Source organism: Lampetra planeri, chromosome 20 (assembly GCF_965212315.1).
Source record: "Lampetra planeri chromosome 20, kcLamPlan1.2.h2, whole genome shotgun sequence".
NCBI lineage: Eukaryota > Metazoa > Chordata > Hyperoartia > Petromyzontiformes > Petromyzontidae > Lampetra > Lampetra planeri.
In genome coordinates this window covers 1,768,656-1,794,017 of record NC_136126.1, presented here as the reverse complement: position 1 = coordinate 1,794,017, position 25,362 = coordinate 1,768,656, and the positions used below count along the sequence as shown (strand labels likewise).

General features: G+C 50.3%; 1 protein-coding gene across 1 annotated transcript in view; it reads left to right on the top strand.

The window, feature by feature from the left end:
- Positions 1-25,362, top strand: part of LOC144724258 (netrin-G1-like) — a 67,811-nt gene that overhangs the window by 23,550 nt on the left and 18,899 nt on the right. The window contains exons 3-5 of the mRNA XM_078603235.1: positions 5,227-5,399; positions 6,509-6,529; positions 22,638-22,805. Coding sequence (XP_078459361.1) covers positions 5,227-5,399; positions 6,509-6,529; positions 22,638-22,805 — 362 coding nt within the window. The remainder of the gene's footprint in view (positions 1-5,226; positions 5,400-6,508; positions 6,530-22,637; positions 22,806-25,362) is intronic.

Sequence of the window (25,362 nt, the reverse complement as noted above, 5' to 3'; positions counted from 1 at the left end):
ACCCTGGCGTCTACAAACTAAGTTGCCTCTGTGGTAGCAGTTACATTGGGGAAACCAAACGACACGTCTCAGACCGCATTCGTGAACATAAAGCTGATCTAAAACACGGTAGGACAAACACCTCAGCCGTGGCAGACCACTGTTACAACTCAGTGGGCTCACATGACATTGACTTCTCCAAGACGGAGGTTCTCTGCAAGCCATCTGGCTATCATGAGAGATTCGTTCATGAGGCGATCCACATATACAAACACAGAGACAATTTTAACCGAGAAGATGGATTCAGGCTTAGCAATCATTGGAAGGACGTAATAAACCATTTCGATACACATTAGGGTGAGTTGAATAATACATAGTGTTATATTAAAATGTATAAAGTATAGGGTGGTTTACAGCAATACAGTATATAATTTAATGTTGGGTTTATCTATGGCAGTATATAGTACTGTATATGCTAAGAGAATAAAGTTTAGATGGAAGTATATTATATACTTCTTCCGACGGTGAATTGTAATTTATTATTTGTTGTTAGTAACTCAGCTTATTGTAGAGTATAGTAAGTATCAGTTTATATTTTAGTTTTTTATGTAGTTTTTACTTTGGTTTTCTACGTGGTTGTTTGGTAAATGCAGCTACATATCATTAACATTCCTTTCCTTTATTAACGCTGTTCCTTGCGCCCCCCCGTGGTGCTGTTGATCCTGCATAATGCATGGGCATAATGGGACTTTGAAACCCCTCCGCCCACCTCCTACGCATTGCCCATTGGTATGCTAAATTCCTCTTCATATGCACATTCTTTTGTTAAGGCGCTCCTCCTCGCTACACCTATATAAGCTCCTAGCTTGATAATGTCTCATTCTTCGCCTGAGGACGGCTGCTTGCGTTGTGGCCGAAACGTCGTGAGAATTGTTTTATTATGTTTTATTTTTATTATTTTATTACTTCCCTTCTACGTGACTTTACCGAAAGAACCAAGAAGATGAATCCCTGCAGTCACGAAAGCTTTAAATCGAAATATATAGGAGGTCCCATGAAATAATTTATAGTGTTATATTTGCACGGCGTGGCTGCGCGTGATACGTATGGCTATGAGTGCGGTGCGTGGGAAGGGTTAACAGTAATTATTATTTCGCATCACGCAGAGCGCTCCTTTCGCATTAATTTTCACCGTGACTTCGTATTCCAACCCGAGCCCTTTCCTCGGCCATCCATTTCTTCCGATCCGTCTGTCCCACCACCTCCTCCTCCACCCTCCACTCTTGACCCCTCCCCTCCCGCCCCCTCAACACCACCCATAATGCAGAAGCACTCCATGCTCGAAGTAGCGTTAAATTTACCAGCCTGTTAATATTAAAGCGAATAAGGCCACCCCGAGCAGGGGTCGCGGAGAAATGTAAAGACACTTGTATGGAGGTCAAAACAAATGAAAATAAAATCTTGAGCAAAATTCATTTCTCCCAGTCTCCCACCACCCGACTCTCCCTTCCAACCACCCAGCCACTCGGCCACCCCAGCCACCCACCCAGCCACTCGGCCACCCATCCAGCCAAACGCCTACCCACCCAGCCACTCATTCAGCCACCCACCCAGCCAGCCACCCAGCCACCCACCCAGCCACCCATCCAGCCAAACGCCTATCCACCCAGCCACCCATTCAGCCACCCACCCAGCCACCCAGCCAGCCACTCAGCCACCCACCGCTATCTGTACCTCTCATTGCCACCGAGCGTATGTCGTGCTCAGGATTTCTGCCGCTGCGTAACGGTTCGCACACCGCGGTGTCACAGTTCACCCACCGCGTTCGCAGTTCAGAGGTCAACGGTTCCATTCAATCTGCCGGCAGCGGCAGTTAGAACGTTGAGGCAAAAGTCTTCCACCTCCTACCATCCCTCTCTCGTCTGCAGCTGTCTTCTTCACTCATCTGACACCATCTCTGTCTCTTGCCCACATCGCCCTCATTTCACTTCATTTCTGTCTCGTCTGCATCGAGGAGTTCATGCATCGACGGCGGGAGGTTCCCAAATAAACTATTCTTAAACAAGCCTCCACAAACCCCCACCCCCGCTTACACCAGCGCCGTCCCAAGCACAGAAATGATACACGGACACCACCACCTCCTCCTCCTCGGCACTCACCTCCCGTCCCCCGTCACCACTAATGACCGGGTTGGCCACGCGGCAGCAGCGGGGGTCTCTTCTGTGCCAGTCGATTGCTGGGCCGTGATTTGCGCAGCGTGCCGTAAAACGGCTTGGACGTCGGGCGCAATCGCAAGATGATTTTGCATGAAATGCTGGCGGTGCAAACGTGGAATTTGCGTGATCATGAGAAGCCCTCGTGTTAGCGATGGGGTGCTGATAATTATTTATGGATGCCACTAGAGTGGTGTGACGGTCGATTGCGCTGGATTTCAATGCAGAGCTTCGCCGGTTCGATTCAATCTCCCGGATCTGCAGTGGAAATAACGAGACGAGTTTATTAAATTCCTCTCCCTCCCCCTGCCGCCCTCTCCCTGATACCCGCTATTCGCTACCGCCTCTGTCCTGCCAGCAGTGTGAATGTGTACACCACTGTCGGTCGATCGACAGGCCGCATGTGGCCAGTCAGAGCATGCCTCTACTCCCGTCTCTCTTCGAGGGGCGCTCGAGCACTGCCTCCAGCGGAGGCCCTTCCGTCAGCAGTGATGTGAGCTGGCAATTGCAGTGCTGCGCCTTTGGCGTTGTATTATTATTATTATTGTTATTTTGTATTTCACCCGATCCTGGTTATTATTTGAAACACAGTGCACATTGTTTCAGCGACCTTAACAACTACATTTACGACAGCAACAACGACGTTAAGAAATACACAAAAAAAAACAATTGAGAATATATTAACAAGTACGTAGATTTCCATTTGCCGTTAAAAAATAAACTTGTTGGCAGATTCATCTGCGCCAAAGGCAAATTTATATCCTTAACAAGGGAAAAGTATTATCATATATTTTATTTGGTTAAAAGTGATAATAAATCCACGAGCCAACCTTTGTCCCTCCGCTATGCATAATGCAATGGATTTAAATTCCGAGCGCTCATCCACAATTAGGAGGAGTTATGCCCAGAGTGAGACGTTCAGCTTGCGAGAGAGGGCGAGAGAGGAAACTGTCAGTCTTTTTGTTTTTGTCCACGTGGCCCCCACTGCGACTCCCCCCCCCCACGCGCATACCTCTACACCAAAGACAAAGGTCCCCCGTATAGCCTTACCACACAGTTGGGGCAAGAGCTGTTCGCGAGCACCTATGATGGCCAGAAAGGCACGCAAGGGAGCGGGTGGCCAGCACCACCCCAGTGGCGATATTTACAACACCACACCAGGTACTCATTTCAGGCTAAGTCGACCTAGGGGAGGCCCAGAACCGGTTCAGATAATCGTCACTGGGTGTTGGCCGTGAGCGGGAATCGAGCCCGGGTCGCCAGGTTCATAGCGCAGCGTAGCGCTAACCGCTACACTAACGCTACACACACTCACGCACTCACACACACACTCACACACACTCACACACACACTCACACACACTCATACACACGCGCGTGCGCTGCCTGATATTAACATGCAGGGCTAATTACCGCCGGTTTCAAGAGAAAGGCTGTGGCGGCTATGTCCCCTGACCTTTTTTTTAGAATATAAACTCTCACCGGTGAGAGATTACATTACCGTCTACGCCAATTTGTGTCAAACGCATCACAAACGCAGCCTGGGGGCTGTAACCTTCGTATTATATATACATATATACACGTATTTTATACAAAGCACATTTTTTTATAATTAGTCTTATTTTCTTTGAATAAAAAAAAACGTGTGTGTGTAGACGTGTGTGTATTTTTACTGATGACCTTGAAAGTGTATAATTGTCTGGCAAGAATTTAAATTAGTTTTGCTGTTATACACCACGCATGTGGGTGTTCTGTGTGTGTGTATAGAGGGTGGCCCAAAAGTCAGGACACATATGGTAATTTTATTTACTATCGCAAATGACAAAGGGTTATTTAATTTATTTTAAACCTTGTTTAAACTGTCTGCCAATAACACGCATACATTCTCTATTGGAATTAATTTGGGACTTTGTTTTAGGGACTACATGTGCAATATTTGAGCATTCGTCAATTGCGTTTTAATTTATTGAGGGTTATTGGTCGGGTTTTATAAACACCGTCTGAAAAGGCGGAAGAAAACAATTGTCGTTAATAAGGATAAGAGATTAAATATTAACTTAAAGAATAAATAAGTAAATGTTTGAATGCCAGTGTTAAATACATGTAAACCATCTGTCCTGGCTTTTTGGGGCACCCAGTATAATAACCCCCCTATGTCTCCTAACTTTTGGGCCACACTTTAAATTGCCGTAAATCTGCTCAAATCTGACGTTGTTCGTTTGAGCCGAGCTGCTATTTTCGTGGAAGAGGCGAGAGCTTTGGGTCAAGACCGCTCCTTGTTCGCTACTCAAGTGAATGATGGAGCGATCAGGATGTGGTGAGAGCAAATCCAGCCATGCCCTCCCTGGCAAAGCTCTTGCCCCCTCTGCCACCACACATTCTTGGTTTCTTACACACACACACACCTACTGTATGCATAAATATCGCGAGACAAACGCGACCACTCACCCACCACCTCGTGTGCCGTGCCAGCCTTCATAGCGGTGCTCGTTAACAGTACTTGCCCCAACAGTCCGTTACAGGCTATGCGGGGGATCTTTGTCTCTTTGTGTGTTCCATCCTCACCTCTCCCGGTCTGTCCGCTGACACTCTCCGTGGGGGCCTCGTGTGTCTGTGTGCCCGTGTCGGCGACACGAGTGGTAGCATAGCGGTTAGCGCGCTGCCTAACGAACCCGGCCATCCGAGTTCGATTCCCGCTCACTTCAAACACCGGCGACGATTATCTGTACTGGTTCCGGGTACTCCCCTAGGTGGACTCAGCCTCAATTTTTTTGTTATTTCGCGTAAATATATAAATGTGTCGTTAAACCTGCCACCACCCGACACAGCCAATTAGTAAGGATTGTCACGTAAACAGAACGCGCCATCTAGTACAGCACACCGGTGTGTCGGAGAGCCAAGCCACAACATTTACAATCTGACTCCGACGTTTCGTCAGTAATTGCAACGAGCTTCATCAGGCGACAGCCAGACGGTCTGTCGAAGGCCACCACGTGGGGGCGCGTGGGGGATCTTCTTTGTCCTTTGCGCGCAGGTGCAAGTGCAACCTGCACGCCAACACGTGCCTCTTCAACGACGGGCGCCTCGCGTGCGACTGCGAGCACAACACCATGGGCACCGACTGCAGCCGCTGCAAGAAGGGATTCCGCGGCGGCGCGTGGAGGCCGGGCTCCTACCTGCCCTACCCGTCGGGCACCGCCAACCCGTGTGGGTGCCCGCACGGCGCGCCGCGCGCGCTGCCCGCAGCAGCCTCGACGGATTGTTGAGGCTGCGCGGGACACGCCGGTGCAAACACACACACACACGTGGGTACACGGCTACACGCATGGATATTTTATATATATATGGACACGTGGACACAAAGACTAAGATGTCCCGTTACAGCCCCGACAGGTTTTGAGGTTCGGAGTAATATGTTGTTGTAATTACGATTGTGATTTTTTTTGTAATGTGTGGCGTTTACCCTGGAGAGATAAACAGGCGACGTGGGATATTGTCGCGCAACAACTCCCCCCGTGTAGCCTCGAACACCCTGTTGGGGCCGGCGTTGTCAGCGAGCACCTATTAAGGCTGACGCAGTGCACGCGAGGTGGTGTGGCCGAAAACTACGCCTGGCCATCGTAGTCTCCGGACTGGCGATGTTTACTACACCGCACCCGGTACTCGTTTAAGGCTGAGTCGACCTAGGGGAGACCCGAGAGCGGGTCAGATAATAATCGTCACTGGTGTTGGCCACGAGCGGGAATCGATCTCGGGTCGCTAACCACTACGCCACCGCTCCCGACGAGTTTCCAATTCTAATAAGACAAAGATCACCTGTATAGCCTCAACAGACTGTAGGGGCAAGTGCTGTCAGCGACAACCTCTAAAGGCCGGCACGGCACACGAGGTCGGTGGCCAACACCACGCCCGACCGCCTTTGTCTCCCTATTGGCAATGTTTACACATCGCACCAGGTACTCATTTAAGGCTGAGTCGACCTAGGGTAGACCCGAGAGCGGGTCAGATAATCGCCACTGGTGTTTGCCGTGTGCGGGAGTCAAACCCGGGTCGCCAGGTTCGTAGCGCAGCGCGCTAACCGCTACGCCACGGCTCCCCGCTCTCTCCTATTCCACACACACAAACAAAGATAAGTATCCCCCGTATAGCCTGTACCAGACTGTTGGGGCAAGTGCTGTGAGTTACACACACACACACAGATAGATATCCACACACCCGCACATGTAAACATGTTTGAACCTATAAAGAGTGTCTGCCGTAGCTCACGATGCATTCCTCCCCCCCCTCTCTCTCTCCTGTTGTCGTCGTGGTTGCAGGCCAGTCGAGTGACACTAAGCGTGAGTACGTTTTAAGTCTCCCTAATTGAGTTGTAGAATCAATGTTCACGGCGCGTGCAGCCCCGCGGTCGTCTCTGTCACCAAGCGAATCCGCGACTGGTAAATGGTGGGCCTGGTTATGTTCTGCGTCTCCACACGGGTACATTTGTCCAGCAGAGCAAGTGTCTGTTTACGCGAGCCCGACTCCGTATCGGTTTCGATCTTCTGGCTCTCATCAGCTTGCCAGGCGTCGTTAAACGGAACGCCGCGAGATTGCCACGCGTCACGGCTGTCGAAAGCGAACGCGCTGCGTGTTGTTGTTGTTGTTGTACTTCCGCGTAAAATTGGGGTCGCAGCGGTGGCGAGGTGTTCACTACCTCGCCTGGTATACAGGAGGTCGTATGTTCGATCCCTGCCCTGACGCCTGCAGTATACAGGATTTGGGCTTTTCGTGTCTCTCTCCCCGTGGTCGCGTGGATTTTTCTCCGGGTTGCTCCGGGTTTTCCCTCCACATTTTGAATCCACATCACCACGCGTTTAGAGTATTTGGCTGCTAGAAATGTCCACGTGATAAGCCCACTTCGTTGAGCTATCATTTGTGGCTGTGTCGCTTCTGAAAAAGAGCTACATAGCTCAGTGAGCCTTACCTGGTAAGAGAAAAAAAAGTTGAGTTTTAGTTGAACTAGTTTAAACTTAGCTGTAATCATAATTAGTATTATAAAAAACAGTGATATATTACACGCTTTTGTCAGTCTGCTAGATGATAAAGGCTTCTCAGCAGTCTTTCTGGCTGTTTGACCATACTTCACCACGCTGGTCACTGCATGTTGGTTCAGGAGAGAGGGAGGTTCCACGACAATGGGGTTCGAATGTCACTCGCTACTGATGTGAGCCGTGCCACCCATGAATAGCGTGCATTGCGCGAACCGCTGCGCCACCGCTCCACCCCCCAGTCCACAACAACGGGCGCTGTGTACAACAAGAGGCTCGCAGCCTTCAGCGTCATTCAAAACCACCAGTTCCTGAAGAACTGCATTGGAATGGTAGGGGGGGGGGTTTCCTTTAAGTCACCACGAATAAATTGAGCCAGTGTGACAAAAACAACAGGCAGTACTGTGATACGACAGTAGACCGGTTTCATACCATTTTATTTAAAACGTTAAGGACATTCATCGATGGTGACTTAAGACAAGATGACCACAGTGCAGTTCTTCAGGAACTAGTGGTTTAATTTACAAAATCCTTGGGGCCGAGAGATTCTGGGGACATGCAACATGCACGTGTGTTTGTTGTTGTCGTCGTCAACATTTCTTGTCCTCCACCCTGCACTCGTTTTCTTGACTATTTGCTGATTTGAATAAACCCCAATCACGACACCAACAACAACAGCCGACATTTGCCACCCACACAGGGGCGGTGACTTCATCACAGCGCTTGTGCCAGGCTAGGTGCACTTTGAGGCCCTGCGAGGTGTGGAAGGCTCGCTGCTGACAGGAGGTCACAGGAGAGACCCAGGTGTTTTATGTTGACTGAGCATGATGACTGAAAGATGCACACACATAGACAAAGATTCCCCGTATAGTCTTAACAGGCTGTTGGGGCAAGTGCTGTTAGCGAGCATCTATGAAAGCTGTCATGGCACACGAGGGTATCAGCGTGGCCAGCACGACGCCCAGCCGCCTCTGTCTCCCCAATGGTGATGTTTACACATCGCACCAGGCACTCATTGGGGCCGAGGCGACCTAGGGGAAGCCCACTACTGGTTAAGATAATCTTCACGGATAATCGAGTGACGGATAATCGAGTTTGACTGCAGGCCTGTAATCCAGATCGAAATTCTGGGCGGACGGAGAGGTGGAGGGGGGGGGTTCAGTGCGGGGGGGGGGGGGGGAGAATGGGGGGGGGGGGATTAATAAAATTGCGACATCGCTTCAACTGCCGCGCCGGGCGATACAATAAAAATCGTGTCGACGACCTCGGCATCGCACGTCCAGTGCGCTCACCGTAACAACCACAGCAGCGTCCGTCGCCTAAATAGAAATATTCCTCGCATAAGTGGATTCTACTTTGCCGAAACTTTCATTTAGAAAATTACGGCTTTTAATTAACCGTGATTTTTGTTGTTGTTGTTGTTGTTGGGTGTCCGAGCTGGGACCATCAACCCGACGCACTTGAGAAGCCGGTTGAACAGAGGTGCTTCCCAGGTTCATCAAACCCGCGTGCTCCTTGCTGGTGGCAGCATCTCACTGAGCCACACGATTCACCCCGACTCCTCTGTAATTCTGATTTTTTAATTAGTGCACACTGCGCGTTTCAAATTCGGTAATGAATGTTATTTTTTTTCCTTCCTCCCCGTCAACAATTTACTGCGCCGGCTTGAAATACTTTCATGGGAATAATTAGCGGTGGGAACTAATGAGCAATGTTAGTTTAATTTAGCTGAATGTGTGTATTTAGGGGGTTTGTGTAAAGAGCTAAATAGACGGACTTTATTTACGGTAACGCAAGCGCCCATTGAGAGCACAAGTCTCTTATTCAAGAGAGACCCTGGATTGAATTAAATACAGCAAAATCAGCACGGATTTACGCAAAGATACATTGACCTACAGAGACCCCGTATATTTGCATAGACACCCATAGCCTTACACAGAGACCCACGGCTTTACACATAGACCCATATATGTAAATTGAGAGCCACAGACTCATACAGAGACTTACATAGAGACCCACAGATTTTCACACTGACTGACGTCGAGACGTATGGACTCAGAGAACCATAGAGCAGAATTACGCAACAGTACTTACACAGAGACCAACAGTCTTACATAGAGACCCATACACTTACATAGAGATCCTTCGACCTACACAGACACCCATAGATTTACACAGAGACACATCGATTTACATAAACACAAGAGCTATATGAAGAGGCCAGAGACAATTAAGAGGCAGAGTCTCCTAACTAAGGGAGACCTTAAGTCAGTAGAGCAGAACAGCACCGCCAGTGTTAAGGGCCCTGGAAGATAACATCACAGAACTACTGCTGAATTGGGATATCGAGGCGGTACTCGTTTCCTGTTTACAGCCCTGAACCAGTGGTGGGAATTCCACATTCCTATGTCGGGAGCTAGTTTTGTAATAAAAAAAAACACTTTTGACTTCCCAACAAAGTGGCCCTACTCATTGCATCCATCCTGGAAAAATAATGGGCTGAGTCAACCCACCCAACTGGGATTTGATCACGCGCGGCCTTTCCATTGCGAACAGCTCCACACATTTTCATTCCGTCTTCGACGAGGTTAGAGGACCCACGCTCTACCCCGCCGCTGACTGTGGTTGCAGCCATTTACACTGCTGGGCAGACAGAAGCTGGGCTGGGGGGTTTAAGAAACCTGCACATCGTTTTAACTGCCGCGCCTGGAGATGGGATAGAACCGGAGACATTTCGATTGCAAGTCCAGTGCGCTGACCATCACTCCACGGCAGCGTTCTCGCCGTCTGTAGTTCTAATGAGTTTGCAGGTGGTGCCATTTGTTGACCTGTGCCATCTCTCTCTCTCGCTTTAAACCAGCTCAGGCCTCCAGTAAACCACGTGACTTCTGTGTGGCCACACTCACTCTGAACCCCCTCCCCTCTCCCCGCCCACTGTGAGAACAAACGCCGCTCCTCTCTGTGCGGAAGCAGCGTCGAGACCCTGATGCAGCTTCTTCCTCCCTCTCCTCACCTCTCCTGAATCCTTTGCTCTGATTCTCCGTTCCTTTCCCATCCTTTTTCTCTCATTCCTCATTCATTCTCGTATTTCTCTCTCTCTCGTTCCGTTTGTCTTTTCCTCCATCCATTACGCCCTTGACTCTACTCCCCTTCACGTGGTGTAGCCACGGGTAGCAACGCCTTGACGTCGTTGAATTTTAAAGACAATGCTAGTCTGGCCTTTCCCACCCAGACCACTTGCATGCCCCATCACCGTTAAAAGTATATAAGCCTGTCAATTATTACATGAACGAATGCCCTTGAAATAAACTGATGCCCTTAACATCCAAATTAATTCCTGGTTGGTGGAAGACAATGTAATACATGATTAGTACTTGTGGTGGAGACCGTTATTGGCTATTGTTCAACGTTAATACATTTTCAGACTTATTTGTATTTAATTAGAACAGAGCATTACATCGTGCTTTTCAATGAACACTTCTCCTGGCCCATTAACTACTGGCAGTCGAGGACAAACTCGGTCATGTCAAAAATAACATAAACAATAGGTCTATTAAACCTTGATGTACAAGCAAATAATTATATAATAAGTACTCATACAAGACTTACAAAAAACATTCCAGTTACGAATCATTACAATATCAATATTATTCGATGTAGCAATTCAAAGATGAATAATTCGATTATCTTGCAAACATATGTACACCCTTTGTCAATTCGCTAATACACGAGGCGTTTCAAAATATCTCTACTCTATCTCATGTAAAACGTAAAACTAAATTATGGCTGTAATTTGTTTTTAATGCACAAATCAAGTATTGTTAGACTTAACATGAAGCACGGTCTCCGATTCACAATCGATCTTGGGATTAGGCCACGCACCAACCTGGCCAAATTTACGTTGTTGAGACCTCCACCACTTTTCCAGCTCACCAGTGAGATCAAGAGCAATTCTCAGAACCACACTGAGCAGCAATCGGATGCGCCGTTTCGCTTGAAGCTGCGCCAAGCATCATCAGGACAAGATCCAAGAAGTCCGAATGATTTGAATCTGGAGGGTCTTGGGGCCTCACTCAAAAAAAATCAATGACAAACAAAGCATTGTTGAGTGGGCTGTTTTTTTTTCTCCCCCAATTTTACTTTCTCTTTCGAGGGGGCCAGCAGTCACACCGCCCCTAATCACCGACCGCCGCCGCACTGAGCCAGTGCTCGTGACTTGGCTACGCGACGTCAACTTTCACCCGACGCGAAGCGGAGGGATTGGCGCTGGGAGCCCTGTGAGCGCACGAAGCAATGGAGCAATCATAACCCGCCTTCAATCGATGCTCACCCACCGAAGCGAAATCAAACGACACCCGTAACAACGGCCATATGCTGCGGTGCGGGTCGCCCGGGGGGAGTTTTTTTTGCTTTTCGCGAGAGAGAGAGGAATTCACGAATTAATGGATGGGCAGAGCATCACGGGGAAGTTCACGGAATCAGACACCGTCGACAACTACTAGCCGCCTAGCAAACTGAATTTTGGAAGTGGCCGGGCGGCTCAGAGGTCAGAGGGCCGAGCAGGCGCTGACGAGTACCTTGGGTTGGAATCCAGGCAGCCAGCCCGGCAGCCAGCCAGCCCCCTGTGACCGCAGCGGGTTCTCACGTGCAGCGAGTTGATGGTCCGAGAGCAGTCGCCAACGGTTGCACAGTGCCGCAATCGCACGACACGCGGTTCCGCGCTTAGTTCGCCAACGTAGCTGCTTCGGAGAGATGTAACATCTGAACCGGTCCTAACCTCCACTCCACACCCCGCAACGACCTTCACGAGCATGGCGAAGAATGGCCCAACAACCTCACCGCCCACGACTGCTATGACGTGGGGATACTCTCGCCCAGCAGTGGATTGCCGACAATCAGTAAAATATTATTCTTGGTTATTATCATAATAAACGGATTGCAATTTATGATATTGTAGGCCTGCTAATTATAGGGTTTTTCCCCTTTTTTATGGCAACAAAATTGAAACCTTTTTACAAGGAATCATGTCTGCATTAAGCACAATACTTGTGGTCAAAATTCAAACAAAAAACACACTCTGATAATATATGCATTGTCCTTGAAACTGATTGGTCCACACCAAGGGACGGCTTTCTTTTGAGCCTCATCTCAATTGGTGCTAGACCAGAGGACGCCAAAAGGCGTACAGCTCAAAGACAATGCTGCACTATCAAAGTAATGAGGGCTCGGGGTAAGCAGCGACATCATTAGACCTCCTTTGCCAGTACCAAAATATAATGATAGGGTTTTTCCCCTTTTTTCTGTACGCCTTTTGGCGTCCTCTGGTCTAGCACCAATTGAGACGAGGCTCAAAAGAAAGCTGTCTTTGGTGTGGACCAATCAGTTTCAAGGACAATGCATATATTATCGGAGTGTGTTTTTTGTTTGTATTTTGACCACAACTATTGTGGTTAATGCAGACATGATTCCTTGTAAAAAGGTTTCAGTTTTGTTGCCAGAAAAAAGTGGAAAAACCCTGTAATTATATTTTGGTACTGGCAAAGGAGGTCTAATGATGTAGGCCTGTTGTTATTGCTCTGCTGTATGGTGAAAAGTTTGGGCTGCTATCGAGCGATATCGGAGTGTTAATGAGCTGGTTCACCCCCTCACTACCCCCCCCCCACTATAGCCCCCCCATAGAAGAGAGCCCGTGGAATTATTCTTCAGAAGAACGCAACTTGGAAATACAGAGCGCTCAATTCCGAACCCAGCGCCAGCCCAGTCCTCGACAGCCCCCCCCCCTCCCGCCCCTCCCCGCCCCTCCGCTCGCACCGCTCCCCCGTGGGAGATGGAAATGCACCACGCCAGAGGCTGCCTGTGCCTCCCAGGGGCTGTGGAAGAAGCACGCCAAACATTGGGCTCTGACTCCACGACGCCTTTGGCCTGGAAGCCGCATGGGTGCCTGGGAGACGCGCAGTCCTTCGAAACAAAATAATAATAAATATAAACTATTACGTTAATTAGACGTAACTATTTTTATATATATATATATATATATTTTTTATCTCAGTGATATTTATGACACGCAACTTTTTATACATAATATATTTACATATTTATAACGTAGCTGAAATTTCTTCTATTACATTTTTTTAAATTCTTTTTTTTTTACCTACGTGACTTTACCGAAAAAAGCTCAAGAGTATGAATCCTTGCAGTCACGAAAGCTTCAAATCTAGAAGCTTCAACTCGAGAATGAAATTTCGAGTCGCTGCGGCATCGCAGGCGACCGGCTTCGGGGCCGCGGCGCGAACGTTCGAGTTGCGCGCGCCGCGATGGCTCTCGGGCGGCGGACTGAACTTTGCAAACGAGACGGGGACACGACAACAACAACAACAAACAACACGGGAAGCGAAAGAATCGTACGACGTACAATTGGTTCATATTCTTAGGTTTTTTCGGTAAAGTCACGTAGGTAAAAAAATTGTAATTAATAAAAGTAAAATAAAATAAAAATCACGACGTTTCGGAGGCAACACAAGCTTCCGTCTTCAGGTGGAACCGTCACAGCACGATTGCTGTATCAAGCTATCGTGCTGTGACGTCGTGATTTTTATTTTATTTTTTATTTTACTTTTATTAATTTTAATTTTTTACCTACGTGACTTTACCGAAAAAACCTAAGAATATGAATCCTTGCAGTCACAAAAGCTTCAAATTTAGTACAATTGGTTATTAATCGAATCGCCCCCGAGCTTTAAATGCTCTGGCACGTGCATTGGGCTTTGTCCTGGTCGCCTTTTGGCGTCCTCTGGTCCGACACTGGCAATGAGACTGGGCCATCAGGAAGGCTGACTCTGGCGCAGGCCAATGCCGTATGCTATATTGCCAGGCATGGTTGTTTGCATGGTTCACCGCAAGTACTGCGTGTGGTCAATACGAACTCGATTCCTTGCAAAGAGGTTTCTATTCGGTGTTGAAACATCTTACCACCTGTTTTATCGCCAGTGATTGTCGAATCATGACAACCACAGGTCGAGGAGGGGAGAAATCATTGCACGTGCGCAGTGGTAGCTGTTGCTGCTGCTGCTGCCTGTAATCACCAAGCACTGTGGAGGGTGGGTGGATCAGGTGTCGTGAAACTCCCTTCTACCCGTGGGCGTCCAGGAGGAGCCGTTACCCGCCTGGGTCTTGCCAGGAGAAGGCATTTGTTTCCATCTGTACGGGGATCGAGTATTGCCCCCTCGCGCGGATTTTCTCCAGGCGCTCCGGTTTCCTGCCACGTGTATAAGCACTCATTTATTAGCTGAACATTCCTGAATGTATAGGGGACCGCAGAGCTTTGGAAATTGTTGGTGCCAGCTCCCCGCCTGGCTGCTGCTGCCTTCCAGTTTGTCTGAGACCCCTCAGCGATTGTGAGATGCACAAACGACGACACTGTAAGAAAAAAAAAAACGAAACATGAAACATCTCTAAATTTAAAAAAACAACCACATATAATTCTTTATTCATTCGTTGGTGAACTAGGGAAGTGGTTTAACCATACTTCACCACGATGGTCATTACAACTTTGGGATAGCCGTTGAGGTGGTGGGGACGGGGGGCACAGGACCGGTTCAGATATCACTGAACCACGGATGTCAGCCGTGGCCAGGAATCAAACCGAGATCACCAGAATCATCGTTGCAAGCTTCTCGCCGCCGCGCCCACCGCCACTCCAACCGCACTCGATACGAACAAATGTTCTCGCTTTCCGGAGAAAAAAAAAATCCTGCCGGCTCACAATAACCGCTGCACCGCCAATTGAAAAGCAATTACACTAACCGGAACACCTGAACAGATCATTAACTGCGGCCGTTATCGCGCGCCTGAATATCGCGCGCGCACTCGGGGCTAATTCCGTGCACGTGGTGGCGGGGGGTGGGGGGGGGGGTGTGGAATAATTCAACGATGACATGCGCAGGTCGCAGAAGAGGGCTTACGTGTTGCCGAGTGCGAAAGCGCCACCGCTCCACCCACTTTCTGAGATTCTGCCGTGAAGCTCGTGGGCCAGGGGGGGAAATTCACAAATAAAAACAACGGGTAACAACCGAAGGAAGCAACTACTTTAGTCGTACGCATTTATTAACGTGGCCAGTGGGAGTCAAGTACGTTGACGGTGATTTGAAACGAGCAGGCGATCGCACATCTGGCTGTCGTTCGGCCCACAGAGACAGACAGAGAGAAACTGGCGACCGCTACAGTGGTGCCAATCCCCCGGTGATGTCACCCCCAGGTGGCGTCGCTGGTCTTGTGGTCATCTCGGGGACGAGTGAGATATTTGTTTCCAGCTCACGGGCTAAACAACCGAGGCCGCATGGGAGAGCTTGGTGGCACGGGATGATCACTCAGCGCTAGCACGGGACCTTGCTCAATTCGAGAAAGCTATTAACTGCGAGCGATGACAAATTAGATAGCGCTGTTTGTCGCTGGCCGTTGTGCGTTTTGGGGTCTTTGGAGGACCTGTGCTCAGGAACGGTTATTTACGAGAACTGATTTGAACACAGTCACTCAAACACACACACACGCATGAACGCACAAACCACTCCACGCCCCAGCGCAAACCGACACAAAAACAAAGACCCCCCCCCCGTATAGCCTGGACAGACTGTTGGGGCAAGTGCTGTTCGCGAGCACCTATGAAGGCTGGCACTGCACACGAGGGGCTGGGTGGCCAGAATCACGCCTGGCTGCCTTTGTCTCCCCAGTGGCGATGTTTATACACCGCATCAGGTACTCATTTGAGGCTGAGTCGACCTAAGGAAGGTCCAGGACCGGTTCAGATAATCGTCACTGGTGCGTGGCTCTGAGCCGGGAACCGAACTCGGCTCGCGAGTGTTCGTAGCGCACTGCGCTGACCACTGCGCCACCGCTCCCCCAACTGCTGTTCTCTCTACACGCATGCACGCACATACATACGCGCACACGCACGCCGCATCCATAATTCATGGATGTTCACCGGGGAGGGGAGGCAATCGATTCTACAGGTTTGCCCGCGATGGTCCTTGAAGGAGAGATGTTAGAGCTAACATGATCAATCCTCGGCCCAAAAAAAAAACCGGGGCTGGAAAGGAGCAGAAGGAGGGAGGGGGAGGGACATCAGCTGGGGAATCGGACCGGATAGTACAGGGGCAAGGTAAAGGTGCAGCCCTGCAACAGCTCGCTCACGCCACTGCTGGCGGAAGGGAAATCCACGATCTTCAGCGGGCGCCGTTTGGAGTGATTTGGTCTACTCCTCCTCAACGGTCAGACGTCTTGGGGAGAGGTGGGAGTGCCCACACTTTACCCCACCACACGCGCCCTGCCCATCATCTAACTGTGGGGGGCCCACGCATTGAACTGGGTGGACACAGACGTGGGGAAAGAGGGGGGGGGGGGAATTGAAGAAACTTGCACCATCGTTTCAACTTAGAATATTTATTCATAATGGAGGAATCCGTGGAGCTATGAAGCTCTTTTTTTGCGTCACAGCTGTCCAGTATAGATGCACTTTGAACTTCTATCGCACCGTACGTATCGAACCGTCCTAATCGAAGGTGCAGGGGGGGGGGAGACAACGGCGTTAGTGTCACTGCCGTGCCGCACGGGAGATCGAATCTAACAGGCGACCTGTGGATTCGTAATAAAGGTGGTTTGGGGTTAGGTATAAATTCGTCGTAACCCTCCACCACCCGACACAGCCAGTAATGTTTGTCACATTAGTTGCTACTTTTTAGCCTACCGGCGTGTTGGAGAGTAAATCCACGACATTTACAATGTGGGTGTTGTGACGTTTCGCTGCTAATTACATCCATCCAGCATCATCCGGCTATTCGCCAGCATATTGTTCACGTGACAAACCTTGCTGGCTGTGTCGGGTGGTGGAGGCTGACGACGCATTTAAACTTACGCGATCAAACCCAAAACGCCTTTACCATGAACAATATCGGTCGCGATAAGCCCACACGTCAGACTGACCTGTGGATTGCCAGAGCCGCTGGCCGCTGTCCACGGAGGACGAATTGGTTAGCAGATGGGAGGAATTGGCGTAGAGGGGTGGATGGCATGCGGCTGTATCTTCACTTCGCCGCCGCTCTTATCTTCAGCAGAAGATCTTCGGCAAAGAGATAAAGCGGCGGCGAAGCGAAGCGACAGTGCGGGCGACAGATTTTCTTTTTTTTTTAAAGAAACGAGATGGATTGAGACGGACAGATCCCGAGAGAGAGAGAGACGCTTCTTGTGTTGTGTGTGTGACCCCCCCTCCGTGCCCTTCACCTTCTTCCACTTCCCATCGTTTAAACTTTACCCTCTCCTCTTCTCGCGGTTCCAGACGCTCTCCGCTTCAAACCTCCCGGCGCGGCACTTCAAATGACGAGCGGGGGTTCTCGAATTTCTCCCACGCCCCCTGACTCGCCCGGCACCCCGCCTGTTGTGTCCACGTGGCACCGCAGTTGGTTTGATTGGCAGGCCGTGTGTGGTGGGGGTGATGTGCGGGTACTCCAACCTCATCGAAGACTACTGGCCTGCGTGGAGGAGTAGGCCAAATACCCTCCAGAGGGGGTTCTCTCCAGAGTCTTCTAGAGGCCCCTGTGTCAGCAATGGCATGCGCTGGCGGTGACACTTTGGAATTTCCTCTCATAGTCTCGGTGTTATTCAAGATATGATAAACTTTCTGAATTCAAAGAAACGCATCAACCCTCATCTATTAGTGCTGCCTTTGGGCCCCAGTGTAAAAAAACCCAAAAACAATTGCAGGGCTCCACGTTTATCTTTCCAACTTGTTCTCTTCAAGTCGAAAAATACTGCAACCCTCTTGCTCCGCCACCCCCCCCCCGTCTCTCGCCTTACCTCCTTCCTCGCTCGATGCCCTCTCCTCAACCACCACCACCACCTCCCCCCAATCGCGCCATCGATCTGTGTCGGGGCTGCTGCGAGGGCACGACAGAGGCACACACACGCACGCGCACTCACTCGTGTATCGTTAGTGCCCATTAGGGCAGTGGTCGTTGGTTCGCAACAGCGCCCGCCAGCCCGCCCGCCCGCCCGCCCACAAAGGAAGACCGCAGCCCCTACCCCCCCCCCCTGTCTGCGGGCTCGGCTCCGCGAACACAAACAAGCGGTCTGGGCGGCTGGGGGTGGGGGCTGCAGTTTACGAAGCGGGCAGTCCAAAGCGGAGCCTCCACCCCCGCCCCCCCAGGTGCATCAATCACTCACGGCAGAAAGGAGCGTGCCGAGACGGACAGGGCGAGAATATTGCCGCCTACACCGAGGAAGAGTCCCGTGTGGAAGGAGGGGGGAGAGGGGGGGCGAGGTGTTGGGGCTGTCGGGAAAGTGACAATGGAGTGCAATTATATAAACGATGATCATCATCATCGTGATGATGATCAACATGATCATCATCACCGTGATCAACATCATCATGACAATGATGATGATCGTTGTCATCGTGATCATCATCTGAATCATTAGCCGGGCGGTGGTGGCTATCCGCGAGTTGGTGAATCGCCGCGTAGCTGATGTTGTGAAACTCCCTCACCGTGGGCGTCCAGGGTGGTGAAGTATGGTCAAACAACAACATGTGGCGGCCTTCATCCAGCAGTGTATTGACAAAGGGCCAAAACATTTGTTGTTATATATTATTTGTTGTGTAGGAAGGACATCAGGTGCAGCATGTCAACATCCGTCGGCACGTGACATCGCAGCGTTCACGCCCGCGCCCATTGACACGGGGGCCGTAACGTAACCGCCTGCAACGACAACGACAAAATTCGAAATTAAATTGCGCGCTCGTAAAAATCAATCGGTGGGTGGAAGATAAAACGCGGCGCCGCACGCAACACAACAAACCGACGGCGGCGGTGATGGCGGTTTCGTGACGTTCGTTTCTAAATCCTCACCGCGAATCCACGCGGGGCTCAAACCCCGGGCCGAGAGTTTTGGGATGCTGGGCCGCTTGCTGCGCGCAAGCGGAATTTGCAGAGCGTTTTCTCTTTATTTTGTTACGTAAAAAAACGTCTTTGTCCGTCCGCGGGGTGAAAAAAGGAAGCGTCAAATTACTTCACCACCGTCGCACTCGCACGCAGCCGCCGTCTCGTATCTCTCCGCTCGCAAAGCGCTCCCGAGGACCTAAAGCCCCAAGTCCTGGGTTCGCACAGATCAGCCCGGCCCGGTTATCCCTCTTGAGCCATCTCTAGCCAGTTCTACGAGTTTGTTACAAAGATGATGATGGTTATCATCATCATAATCATCATCGTCACATAGGAATTCCAAAACGACACAAACTATCTCTCTCTCCCTCCCGTGAAGCCCCCTCGTCGTGGCTAGCAGACCACGACTTTGGCATTTAGCACCGGGACATCTTGCTGCCAAACGCAAGAATAGAATCGTCAACATCATCATCATAAGCAGCAGCAGCAGCGGCTATGTTCTAGCCACTGCTGCGCGAAGGCGTCCCAAAGCCGTCGCTATCACTCGCGCGGTTCCGGGGATGCCGACGATCCATCGAGCTCCTCCTACCTACACGCTGAATTCAACGATCCATCTCCGCGACGGACGTGCAAGTGATTTCAGACCGCGCTCCCTCCTTCGGCTGTCACTCCGTCGTTAGTCTCGACCAACCGGCCACTGTCGCCCCTTCTCCCCTACGTGTCCTGCCAAAGCCTGTCCTGCCAAAGCCTGCTCAACTTCCTTCAGTCAACGCGTTGTCGCTGGCACGTGGCATGCTTTGAGCCGTGCCCTCCGCTGCCTGTGTCGGTGTAACTCAAAACCACGAACCTCAACCAGTTCGCTTTTCCTTTTACACCATCTCGGCCGGTTTAAAAGTCCCGCATAAGCTCTCCCCAAAACAGACAGCTCTTTGCTTGTAGTTGGATATCTCGACTGCGTGTGCTGGATTTGTCTGAACGTTTATATGCGAATGATTATGCAATCTGTGTTGTTATATTTTGACGAACGGAAGGAACACGACTGGACAAGCCAGACAGAACGAATGGGAAACAATACAAATGAGAGACGTTAAAATGAGTCAAACAGGAAAACAGTTCTGGAATTGAAGTTCAGTTCAAAGAGTTAAGAGGAGGATGGGGGGGGTGACTACACTCCTACTTTGCAAGTATCAAAGTATGAAACATAAGAATAGGCTTTACCCTTTCTGGCAATACAACAGTTGTTAGCATGTGCAAACACTGGTGAGACTAGGCCATAAGGAAGACTGTCATCTGGTGTAGGGCAAATCAGTTTCAAAGACAATGCATTAATGATGATTATCAGAGCATGTTTGTCTGCATGCTCACCACAAGTGCGCGTGGCTAATGGAGACTTGATTCCATGCAAAAGGTTTCTATTTGGTGCTTGAACATCTTCACACCTCCTGTTGTATTGCCAGAAAGGGTAAACCCTATTCGTATTACTCTTTGAATGTATTCTTATTCTACATTCCTACTCTTTGCCATCGCTGCGTTCATCTCATTGCATCAGCGCCGTCACTCAATTCGCTGCGAGTGACTCTGGCTCTGGCCAGGGTGACTCAGCGGTCGATAAAACGAGCACCACTTCATGGCGAGGCACAACAGTGGTTGTCCTATGGATAGACTCGCCCCCGCCATAGGAATGTGGAATTTCCACCACTGGCTCTGCAGGGCTGCAAAACGGGAGATGATCACCGTTACCTCAATGCTCATTTGAGCCGAAGGAAATCGATTTTAACTTTGTGACTTTGCTTAACAATTCAAATCGATTTTATTGACCCACCCCATACGCCCCAAGTGTTTCGGTCGCACTTTAGAAGCTTTTCTCCGGCAACGTGATGACAACTTTTAGCTGCGCCCGTGGTCTGGAACAGCCTCCCACCATCCTTCCGTGCTGCCCGCACCCTGGCCCCCGTTCAAGATGCCCCCTTCCTCTCTGCCTGTCACTCACTCTGCCTGCTGCATTCTAACAAGCAGATTACCTCCGCGATTCACGCATACCGAGAGTGGTGATGCGGGGGGGGGGTGTTGCCTTTTGAACCGACGAGGACACCGGAACAATCAATGGGTCTTTTATTGCGAGCAGAGGCAAGGGAAAGTTGTGCTCGCAATTCCCTTCATGCCACGTACGGCCTAGCCCACTCTCCAGGGCTCCCCTCCTCCCTCCTCCTCTTCCTTGCGTCAATTTAATCTCAGAGTCAGAATGTTTAAGCCGGGGGAGGGGGGGGGAAGTAATTTTGCCGTTTAAAGGAAGTTATTTATTTATTCGCTTATTTCATTTATTTAACGCAGGTGTTGCCCGTTGGAAGTATGGGCACAAAGCAGCGACTCAAGGTCGTTTGGGATCCGCAAGGGAATTTAAACACAGACCCAGCTGCCTGCTGGCGCAAGGGGAAGAGCATTCGCGTGGATGGACTGCGATCGTCGCAGTGGGGAAATGACATGAAAGGGATGAATTATATTCTGTTGATGGATTTCATTCATTTATTCAGATTATACGCACAGGTGATTGCAATAATAATAATGTTGATGCCCCTTTATTTGTCAAGGAAAGCCTTCACTGAGCCTCCACACATGTGATGCAGTATGCGTGTTGTTGCACTTCTTACGGAGTCAACCGTGCTAGTCGGAGGCGCGAGGTCCCTCCACACGGATGAGCTTTGGGCCAAATGCGTTAATCGGTCTTCGTGTGGGCAGAAACGGGAGAGCAACCCGGAGTTGGTATTGGTGCACAAGCACAGACAACAACAACAACACACTCAACACGGTCCGTGTCAATAACGCCGCTCTCGAAGGACAACACATTTATGATTGGCGACGTTTCGGGCAACGACCCTACTTCCGAGCAGAGAGCTCCGGTACGAATTGTTTCAAGGGTTCCATTGTTGTACTGTACTGCCATCTGTTTCACCTGGCAGCCCAGATGTGGGATACGTCGCGACCCTATGAGAAGAGAGAGGTGTTTAGACTGAGTGAGGCTGTTCCTGGAACACAAAGTATCAGCATTATTGTCATCATTAGCAATACTAATTAACAATAATTCATATTAACCTACGTGCGATCCCTGTATCAGTACCAATCAAATTGACACACATAAATCATGTAGAAAGTAAAATCCCGCTTTGTGTGTGTGTGTGTGTGCGCGTGTCCCCTATGTCTGCGTATGTCTCTGTGTGTGTCCGCGCGCGCGCGCGTACATGCGTCCGAACACGTACCCATGTCTACTCGCGCGCACGTGCCGGTGTGTGCGTGCGTGTGTACCTCTGTGTCCGTGCCTGCGTGTGCGCGTGCCCGTGCGCGCACGTGCGTGTCCGCGCACGTGTGCGCACGCGTGTGCGCGCGTCCGTACGTGCCAATGCGTGCGGTGTGTGCGTGCCTATGTGCTTGCGCGTATCTGCCCTCCCCTTCCCTTGGCTGGTTTGCGCCACCCGTCGTGTCTCCCCTTCCTCCTAAAGACTGCGAATGCCACGGCCACTCGGAGCGCTGCAGTTACATCAAACTGCTAAACCTTGTCGTGTGCGTGAGCTGCAAGCACAGCACGCGGGGCCAGCACTGTCAGTACTGCCGGCCGGGACACTACCGCAACGCGTCGCTCCCGCTCAGCCACGAGAACGTGTGCATCGGTCAGTCTACCCTTCCACGGGAGTCCAACTCTCGCCCTCACCCTCCGCCTGCCTTCCCCATCATCGCTTAGCTCGCTCAGCTTGTTCATAGGATGAGGGATTGGGGGTGATGTCCTGCCTGGTTTTTGGATTCATCATTTTTTATTATTATTATTCATAATTTTTTTAAAATAGTTACAATGGGATAATGGATGATTCGTAAATATATATAAATATGATCCAAAAATGTGACGTCACAGGAAGTGACTACTATGACGTCACGCCCATGCGAGCGAGTGTTCCGAAAGGAGTTCTTCGCCACGTGACCGGTAGAAGATGGGGCGAGTCGGGCGGTGAAACTGGCCAAGACGTTTCGGCAGTAGCGATCAGCTCGCGATCGGACAGGTCGCGAGTTCGTCTCCTGGTTGGGTGGTTGACCCAACAGTTTCATCCCTCCGCGGTCACTAAAATTGGCGACCACTTTTTGGGGGATTTTTAACAGTGGCTGTCCTATGGACAGTCTCGCCTCCCGCCATAGCAATGTGGAAACGTCACCGCTGCAGCAGAGCTGTAAATAGGCAATTAGCAACGCCTCAATGCTCATTTCAACAGGTAATCACATCGACTGTTGAGGTATGTCAGTGGGCAGGCAGGTAGGTGGATAGATGCGGAGGTGGGTGGGTGGGTGGGTAGTAGGCATACAACGATTCATCACCCCCTACCCGCCCCCCTTTACCGGCGCACGGCGTTGGGTGAACTGTCAACATTTGTGGTTGACGATCCAATTGGATCGCGGGCGTTTCTCTTCCCGCCTTGCTTTTTTCACATCTCATTGGTGTTGCTGTTTCGCGCATCTCGCTCGGGCTGCATTGTTCGTGCCACCCCGTCTGCTTCATCGGTCAACACGCCGCATTTGCACGTGCCCTCATTGTTTTGCTGCATGCACGCGATTTGCACAAAAATCGTAAATAATAATCTCATCTAGCGTGGACGCATCGTGGGTGCGAGTACTGCTTTTAGTGGGTGGATCGATGGCGTCGTTACACTCCTTGCAGATAAGCAAGCACGTAGGCAGGTAGCAGAGTAGGGAGGTAGGTGAGGTGGGTGGGTAGGTAGGTAGTAAGTAGTGGGGTGGGTGGATATGTATTAGGAGGGTGGCTTGGTGGATAGGTAAGAAGGCATGTGGACAGGCAAGTAGGCAGATAGTGAGAGACGCTGGTAGATTAGTGGGAAGGTAAGTAAATAGGGAGGTAATTAGCGAGTTAGATGGGTAAGTAGATAGACATAGACGTAGCCCCTTGGGAGGGTAAACAGGTAAGTAGGTAGGTAGACAAGCAAGTAGGCGAGTAGGTAGTAAGTTAGGCAAGTCGGTGATTCGGAGGGTAAGAAAGTTCATAGGTCGATAGGTAATTAAATAGTTAGATGGGTAGGCAGATAACTAGATATATGCGTGGGTGGGTAGTCACACGGATTGGCAAGTTGACGAGGTTGGAGCGATTAATGAAATGTGGATTCAATGACCGAGCCAGACTGGCAAATGAATCTATGGGAAACCCGCCAGGGCAACTGGGACAAGAAAAAACAATCGAATTGTACCGAGCGAGCCTGACCTGCCGAGAGTTATTCCTCGCTGGCAATACCTGGATTTGGTTCTTCTTAAATGGAATAACAAAATCAAAATATTCGTCAATAACACCCCCGGGCTTGGCGGTTTTCCCATCGTTTCCCCTTCTTAACAACACACGTGGCCCTACTTCACAGCACACGTGGCCCTTCTTGACAACACACGTGATGCTGCTGCTGTGACGGTGACGGTGGTGGTTTAATGGTTCAAGCGCCTGACTTAAAACGCGGAGGTGGCTGGTTCAATTCAATCTCATGGCGCCGGCAGCCGAAACAATGTGGCAGGTTTCTCAGAAGCCCCTCTGCCCTGCCTCGGTCCAGCCAGCAGTAGTAAATGGGTTGCGCCACGCGTGGTCGATCGGCAGGTCGCGTGCGGTGGGGTGAAGTGTGGGTACACTCCCATTTGAAGAGGAGGCCGAATGCCCCCTGCAGGGGCCGTAACTCGGGAATCGAACGCGGGTCATCGAGTTCGTAGCGCAGCGCGGTCACCGCCACACTGCCACTCCCCAAAGACAAACATCCCCCGTGTAGCCTTGACACATTGTGGGATGCAAGTGGTTTTAGCGAGCAGCACCTATGAAGGCGAGCGTGGCAGAGTAGGCCACATCACCCAACAGGAGGAAGCGTAAAAGATTTCCAAAATCATTAACAAACACAATGTCCAGGTTTGATTTAACACAGTACTTAAAATTCGTGATCTGATCGCATCTGTGAAGGATGTGATCCCTGACATGCAATACCCCGGCGTCTACAAACTAAGCTGTGTCTGCGGCAATAGTTACATTGGGGAAATTAAGCGACATGTCTCAGACCGTGTTCGTGAACACAAGGCAGATCTGAAACACGGTAGGACCAATACCTCGGCCGTGGCTGATCATTGTTTTAATGTGGTGGGCTCACACGAAATTGATTTCTCTAAGACGAAGGTACTTTGCAAACCCACTGGCTATCAACA